Genomic DNA, 8202 nt, shown 5'->3' with positions numbered 1-8202 from the left:
GCAGGCTCCTGAGTGAATGTAGCAATCTTGCTCCTCAAGTCTTCAACACGCACTTCATCTAAGAAGTTGCATAAGAATGCATTCTTGATGGCGTCCCAGGATGTCAGAGATCTTGGTGGTAACTGCTTAAGCCAATGCGAAGCATCTCCGGCAAGTGAGTACTTGAAGAGCTTGCATAGGAAGTAGTCTTCAGAGAATCCCTCGACTTTAATACCAGATATAAGATCTTCGAACCTCTTCAGATGGTCCATAGGATGCTCGTGAGATAACCCATAGTAGGGTGTCTGTCCCACGAGTGTGTAGTACTGTGGCTTCAACTCGAAATCCCTCTGAATAGTGGGAGGACGAATGGTTGATCGGTTGGTGTAGAACTGATCTGGACGGTTGTAGTCAGCCAACGTTCTGGTTCGAGCAGCCTCATCTACAGGTAGAGTGGCTCCTGTAGCTTCAGTGTCGGACTCAGGGATTGCAGCCCCCGAGCATCTATCCTCTGACCTTCTCCAAGCTTACAGGATTTGGTGAGAACAGTAGTTGAGTTTCCTTGTTACTTCTAGTACTGCTGGGAAATGTACCTGAAAATCCAAGAAAAAAATTTTATGTCAGAAACTTAACAAAAATTAAATCAATAGGCGATCAAAGCTCCCCAGCAACGACACCAAATTTGATATCACTAAAATTACCCTAAGGAGTGATTTATACTCTCTTAAATAAGAGGTCGAGTTGTAGTACTTAGGGATCGAATTCACAGGGAGCTAGGGAACCTAATGGATCTAATATGATTTGTTAAGTATGAAGTTTTTAAGATTTAAAATGTAAATTTGCAGTTTTGGTTAAGCAAGTAATTGCTCGATTGATTGGTTGAGGTTTTAATGCTTAAAAGGAAATAGCTAGACTTAGGGTTTCTATTCAGGAAACTTGGAATTATAATCCTACAGATGCCTAATGAGTTGGATAATCCTAATGACAATTACCACAACTCAGCAATCTATAGTTGGGGCTAATCTCTCATAACCTATTTAAACCCTAAATCTAACAGTGGAACTACTCAGACATGGCCAAGCAATTCATGAAAGCAATTAGGTTAAAAAACTTCATAGAATAGTAAAATAGATATAAATGGAGTCCCAATCACAAAATATAACTTTGGATCTTCTCTCCAATCTATCACAATCCTAAAACCTTTTGCTGAAATTAATTAAACTAAAACACACAGAAAAGCACACTTTGCCTCTAACATGGTGGCAAGTCTTATATAATTAGGTTAAAACTCGTTAGGGAAAATCTTGTAAATTGGTGAAGACTTGGGCTTCAAGTTGGTTGTGACCAAACGAGCTTTTTGCGCGTTTCGCTGTCAATCGATGTTCAAGTGTGAACATCGACTGATGGTCGAGCTCGATTATCATCTCGGGTGCTTGCTCCAAATATCTCCAAAATGCTCCAAAATCATCACTTATCTCCAAATCACTCCTGATCCTATAAATATAATAAATAGACACTATAATATAATAATAGATAGTAAAAACACCTATAAACTATGGACGAAAATGGGTCAAATCCATGGTCTATCATGAGTCAGGGCGGAACTGAATGCTGGTAAGGCCATGGCCGAAGTCCGTGAGTGTACGAAGTGGCAGCCTCACCAAGTGCGTGCCGTCCTCATCCCTGAAGCACCGGTGGCAGTCTTCCTTGAGCCACTGGGTGCTCGTGAGGTGCGCTGCATCTATGTAGATGATCCGGTCATCCATCTCAGCATCGTCTAACGGGACTCCGCAATGTAGGAAAATCGGGGTAAGTAGTAGGCTCCTGATTGTCTCCTTCTTCTTTCCCTTTGACTAGAACGGCTTCATCTTGAGCTTGGCCAGATGCTCAGCAAATACGGCTCCAATGTTGGGCCACACGTCGTCTGCGGGCTCATCGATGTCCTCCATGTGAACCAAACTCCTCACCGCGTGATAGACCAATGTGAGCTTCTGCACCCGAACCTTACTAGGTTCCATCTTGCACAACAGAGTGTTGGTAAGGACCTTCTTGAAGTAGCGCCGAGTCGGGTGATGGATGTCCGTCTGAAGAGTCTTTGCGGAGTCGAAGAAGCCGGTGGCTATGTGCCCCCGAAATGTCGATATCCCTGCGAAGTCGGGTACGATGGCGTGCTGACCCTCGTTCTCGAACCCATAGATAGTGCAGAGAGTCGAGAGAGGGACTCTATAGCAGATGCCGCGAATTAAGAAGGTCAAGATACCCTCATTAGCTCTCTTTGCCCTCTCGTTCGCATAGTAGACATTCACCGTGGCCATGAACTGATGGACCAGCTCCGGGTAGAGAACCTGTGCGTTAGTGGCCATGTTCCCCATACCCAGCTCTTCGAACAAGTCCTCGAGGTCTGATTGATGCCCAACGATCGGATCACGTCTGGATCGACGAACCGCATCGGCTCGATGGAGACCGTCAGCCACTCATTGTAGAATATGCTGACACTCACAACAGTAAAAGGACCTGACCAACGAGATCAGAGTTTTCCGGGAAATAGTGTTAGCCGAGAGTTATACATCAGCACTTGATCATTTGGTTCGAAGTGCCTGGAGATGATCTTTTTATCATGATATGCTTTCGTTTTTTCTTTGTATATCTTTGACCTCTCGTAGGCTAAATGTCTTATTTCATCCAGCTCGTTAAGCTGTATGAGCCTCCTTTCGGCTCCTGGTTTGATGTCGAAATTTAATAATTTAGTAGCCCAGGCTGCTTTGTGTTCCAGCTCAACCGGTAAGTGACATGATTTTCCATAAAGCAGGTGAAATGGGGTGGTTCCTAAGGGAGTCTTGAAAGCAGTCCGGTAAGCCCAGAGTGCATTGTCCAATTTTCTAGTCCAATCTTTTCTAGATGTTCCTACAGTCCTTTCTAAGATTTCTTTGATCTGTCGATTTGAGACTTCTACCTGCCCGCTCGTCTGCGGGTGGTAGGGTGTAGCAACTCTATGATGCACTCCGTTCTTCCGGAGTAGTCCTTCAAAAATTTTGTTAATGAAATGGGATCCACCATCACTTATGACTATTCGGGAAATTCCAATTCTAGAGAGGATAATGCTTTTGAAAAGCTTAATAACTACAGATGCGTCGTTCGTTGGGGAAGCTACTGCTTTGACCCATTTTGACACATAATCAACAGCGACAAAGATATATTTATTCCCGTAGGAGGAGGGGAAAGGACCCATGAAATCTATCCCCCAACAGTCAAATACTTCTACTTCTAGAATAGATTTCTGTTCCATTTCATGTCTTTTACTGATTTTTCCTCTCCGTTGACATCTGTCGCATTGTGCTATGGACGCATGAGCATCACGAAACATAGCCGGCCACCAGAATCCTTCTTGAAGAATTTTTGATACCGTTTTAAAGGTTTCAAAATATCCAGCATAGTCGGATCCAAGGCATTGGAATAAAATATCGGGTGTTTCAGTTTCGGCGACGCAACGCCTATACATCCCGTCAGAGCAGTGCTTGAAGAGATATGGTTCGTCCCAGTGATATCTCCTAGCTTCTCTTAAAAACTTTTTCCTTGTACACCCTCTCAGCTCTTCGGGTTCTATGTCAGAAGCTAGATAGTTCACTATATCAGCGTACAAAAGTCTGCTCCTTGAACCTTTTTCGACTGCGTGCACTTCCCAATGCAGACTTTCATCTACGGGTGAATCATGGTCAGGGTGCAGCTCGTTGTATGCGACGTTTACTTTTATATCGAAGGTGGGATTATGGGATTTATTTTTTTGTTTAGATCATCTGGAGTGGCGATCGACATAGTATCTATGTCGTCGATCGACATAGCATCATTGTCGTCAATCGACAGTTCTTCGGAAGTGAGACATACATTTCCGACGAATGAATCCGTTTGGTAAACTTTTTCCGTTGGTAAGAAGTCATCGATAGGAACGCCATCTTCTATTCGTATCCGTGAAAGATGATCTGCAACTCTGTTTTCTACTCCTCTATAATCTTTAATCTCTATGTCGAATTCTTGAAGTAGAAAGATCCATCGCATGAGTCGTGGTTTCGTATCTTTCTTTTGCATTAAATATTTAATCGCAGCGTGGTCAGTATGGACGATGACTCGCGAGCCGACCAGGTATTGGCGGAAATTTTCAAATGCATAAACTACAGCAAGCAGTTCTTTTTATGTTGTTGCGAAATTCCTTTGTGCCTCGTCGAGTGTTCGACTGGCATAGTAAACTGCATGTTGCTTTTTGTCTTTCCTTTGGCCTAGAACTGCTCCTACAGCGAAATCTCTCGCATCGCACATGATTTCGAAAAGAAGATTCGAGTCAGGTGCTTGTACGATGGGGGCAGTTATCAAGGCTTTCTTTATTTCCTCAAAAGACTTTATGCATTCTGGTGTGAAGTCGAATTTAACGTCTTTTCAGAGGAGGAAAGTGAGAGGTCTAACGATTTTGCTAAAATCTTGTATGAACATCCTGTAAAATCCGGCGTGTCCGAGAAAACTTCTCACGTCTTTTACGTTCGTAGATGCAGGCAAGCCGGTCATTACCTCAATCTTCGCCCGATCTACTTCTACGCCAGCAGCGGACACTTTATGTCCTAGGACGATCTCATCGTTAACCATAAAGTGGCATTTCTCCCAATTCAGAACGAGGTTCTTTTCTTCACATCTTGCCAGGGCTTTGCATAGGTTATCGAGACAGTTTTGAAACTGGATCCATACACAGAGAAAACGTCCATAAAAACTTCCATGAAATCCTCTATCACATCTGTGAAGATTGACATCATGCAGCGTTGGAAACTGGCGGGAGCATTACAAAGACCGAAAGGCATCCTGCGGTATGCGAATGTTCCGTAAGGGCATGTAAAAGTGGTCTTTTTTTATCGTCAGGATGTATAGGGATTTGGAAAAATCCGGAATAACCGTCACGAAAACAATAATATTGGTGATTGCCAATCTTTCCAACATTTGATCAATGAAGTGTAAAGGGAAGTGATCTTTCCTTGTGGCAGCGTTCAACTTCCTATAGTCGATGCACATCCGATGTTCGGTGACAGTTCGCGTAGGGATGAGCTCATTTTTGTCATTCTTCACCACAGTGATTCCGCCCTTTTTTGGTACGACATGCTCAGGGCTAACCCAGTTGCTATCCGAAATTGGGTAAATGACCCCATCATCTAGAAGTTTGTTTATTTCCTTTTTGAAAACTTCTTTCAAGTTTGGGTTTAGTCGCCTTTGGTGCTCCACTGTCGATTTTGAATCGTCTTCTAGGTGAATCCGGTGCATGCACATGTCTGGAGAAATACCATGAACATCCTCGAGAGAGTATCCGAGGGCTTTCTTATATTTTTGCAGTTTGTTTACTACATTAGTCAGATTGGCGTTCACGATTACGTGGTAGGAATTTTTATAGAGAAAGGCATATTTGAGTCCAGCGGGTAGTTTCTTTAACTCAATCTTTGGTGCTTTTTCAGGATCCCAATCTTCTAAGGGAGATGGTTGTCGATCGACAGCTTTTTCCAAATATCGATCGACGTTTATTTCCAAAGTGTCATCCTCTATGTCATCAACATTCGCTACTTCCATACTTGCGTCCATCAATCGTGTGTATTCCTCAGCTCTGCTGTCAACACTAATTGTTTCTTCCTCACTGGACGTGAGTACTTTTTCCAGGGGATCGTCTGAGCACATGTCTATGAAAGATTCTTCAGCCAACTCAGAGATATAGTCCACGTAGGAAGTGTGTTTATCGATTAAGGGTCGTCTTATCAGATTTTCCATGTCAAAGGTCATCATAATGTTTTTCAAATGTTTAGACATATCCTACCTTCCTTGACATCGATGATCGCACCAGCTGTAGCTAGAAGGTCTACCCAAAATGAGGGGATCTTTCGGTTCATTCTGATATTTCAGCACAACGAAATCCGTAGGTACGTGACAGTCGTTTATCTTTGTTGACACGTCGTCAAGTACTCCCTCAGGTACTCTAACGGATCTATCGGCAAGAACAAAAGTTATTTTGGTAGGTTTGAACTCGTCGTATCCCAAGGATATCACGACAGAGTGTGGCATGAGGTTTACGATGGAACCTAAATCACAGAGGGATCGAGAAAAACTTTAATTTCGTATATTGCAATCTAGAACAAAACTGCCCGGATCAGGTCTCTTGACCGGGGTTTCACCTTGGATTATTGCACTTACTTCCTCTGAAACCATCATGACGCTGTGTTCAGCAGCTGGGAAGCTGCTGGATACCATGACCTTTACATATTTCTTTATTGATGATGAAACATTTATGGCATCACTCAAAGGCATCTCCAACGTGATTTTATCGAATGCTTTCTTGCAGATCGCCTTATCTAATTCTCGCTTCGTCTGTGTCTTTTTAGGAGGAAAGGGTGGTAGAGTCCAATATACTCTCTCTACGGCTGGTTCAGTAGGAGCTCAGTGTCGATCGACATTGTTCCCAGTTTGTCGATCGATATTTACCGTAGTGGGTCGATCGACGTTGGTTCCTTCTTGTCGATCGTTTTCTACATCTTCTTCCAACTCCTCTTCTTCCTCCTCGAGGTCGATGGCTGCTTCCTCAGTATTGGAACTCTCTTTCTCTTGAGGTGTTTCTGATTCGGGATTGGGGCTATCAAGGATTATTGGTCGTGACCTATTTTCGCCGGTTTTCTCAACTTCAGCACATTTTTCTGTGTTGTTGATCTTTATTGTGCTCGGGATGAGGCGTTTTCTGCTCCTTAGTAACACAGCATTAACTTTACGTTTCGGATTTGCGTCAGTCCGCCCAGGGAGACGTCCTGTCTCCCTTTTGATGGTGGTCGCATTTTCCGTGACTTGACCGTCCAGTCTCTTAATGTGTTCACTTAAAGTGTCGAACTTCCTCATTAGCTCACTGTAGATTATGGCCATTTTGTGATTTCCTGTGAAAGCTTGGTTTAATTTAAATTTTGCTCTGCCTCGGCGTGATCAAACAGTAGCATCGTAATTTTGGGTAAAGCTTTCGGGTTAGCGATAGGGTACCTATATTTCAAGGTTGGGATATCTACGAAATCTACTTGTTGTTCTAATTCAGAAAGGGGATCATCGTCAATTTGGTAAATCCCAAATTGGTTTTGTCCCTCTAGAGCAGAATGAAGCGAATCTAGAGATTTTTTAATTTTGGCTAAAGGTGGCCCATCCATTGAGTCAACTCTCCTTCCTCGCTCTACGTCCATCATTTCGTAGGATCTACCTGTAGCTACATTCTTGATCAAACGCTTTGCCTCTTCAGGGTTCCTGGTACTGAAGCTCCCTTCACTGGCTGTGTCAAGCGTGATTTGGTAGTGCAAGTTAATACCACCGTAAGAGGTATTAATGAGTTGTGGTTCTGAATAACCATGGTGGGGACATTCAAGTTGGTAGCTCTTTAATCTCTCCCATGCGTTTCTGAATGATTCCCATGGACCTTGACGGAATGTGGAGATTTTCTTCCTTACATACCAGTAACGCGTCTCATCTAAGAATTGATTAATGAAGGTATTCCTTATCTCCTTCCAGCAGGTTAGAGAACCCGTAGGTAGTTGGCCTAGCCATTTTCTGGCGTCGCCTTCTAAGGAGAATGGAAAGATTTTACAGCGATTGTACTCGTCATCCATCATATCTTCTAAGTATTCGATGTGATCGTGTGGGTGCTCTAAGACGGTTCCACGGAAAGGGTTTTGACGTACCAAGACTAAGTATTCGAGGCTGACCCCGGATTTCTTGGTATCATCTTTTGGTAATTTAATGGCGGACCTATTGGAATAGGTCCTCCCAGGGTGTAAGTAGTCTTGCAGAGGAAATTTTATTTCATGATCTCTTTTTGAGATCTAATTAATTTTAACAGGGATTGCAGTCCTCTGTTCATTCATGATTGAGTTAATTGCATTGCTTAGTTGACCTTTTGGTTCTCCTAGGACTACTCCCTCATTAGCATTATAGGTAAGAGAAAACTTACCTGCTTCCGGTGGGGTGCCGTCGATCGATGTTTGATGTGCGGCGTCGATCGATTTTACCGTCGACTTGTCGCTCGATGTTGTTGTCGTTTCCTCAATCGATATCCGGCCGAAATCCATATTTTCCATCTTTAAGTTCCTGTGTCAACAGGAAAAGAGGGAAAACTTTTAGCAAATTTAGTAATAAAATCAAGACTGAATTCTAAACTTAATCTAATGGTAATAAGAAAGA

The 8202-nt window shown here is 43.1% G+C and overlaps 1 protein-coding gene across 1 annotated transcript; it reads right to left on the bottom strand.

The window, feature by feature from the left end:
* Positions 1-4407: 4407 nt before the first annotated feature.
* On the bottom strand, positions 4408-6906 carry LOC106297506. The gene is made up of 5 exons (XM_013733735.1): positions 6478-6906; positions 6171-6363; positions 5816-6077; positions 5128-5752; positions 4408-4698 (listed from the first exon to the last, which is right to left on the bottom strand). Exons 1-5 carry the CDS (start codon positions 6904-6906, stop codon positions 4408-4410), a joined length of 1800 nt encoding a protein of 599 aa, XP_013589189.1.
* Positions 6907-8202: the final 1296 nt, after the last annotated feature.

The sequence above is a fragment of the Brassica oleracea genome, chromosome C6, assembly GCF_000695525.1.
Source record: "Brassica oleracea var. oleracea cultivar TO1000 chromosome C6, BOL, whole genome shotgun sequence".
Taxonomy (NCBI): Eukaryota; Viridiplantae; Streptophyta; class Magnoliopsida; order Brassicales; family Brassicaceae; genus Brassica; species Brassica oleracea.
Note: the sequence above shows the minus strand (reverse complement) of the source record. Positions and strands in the feature narration are given on the sequence as shown.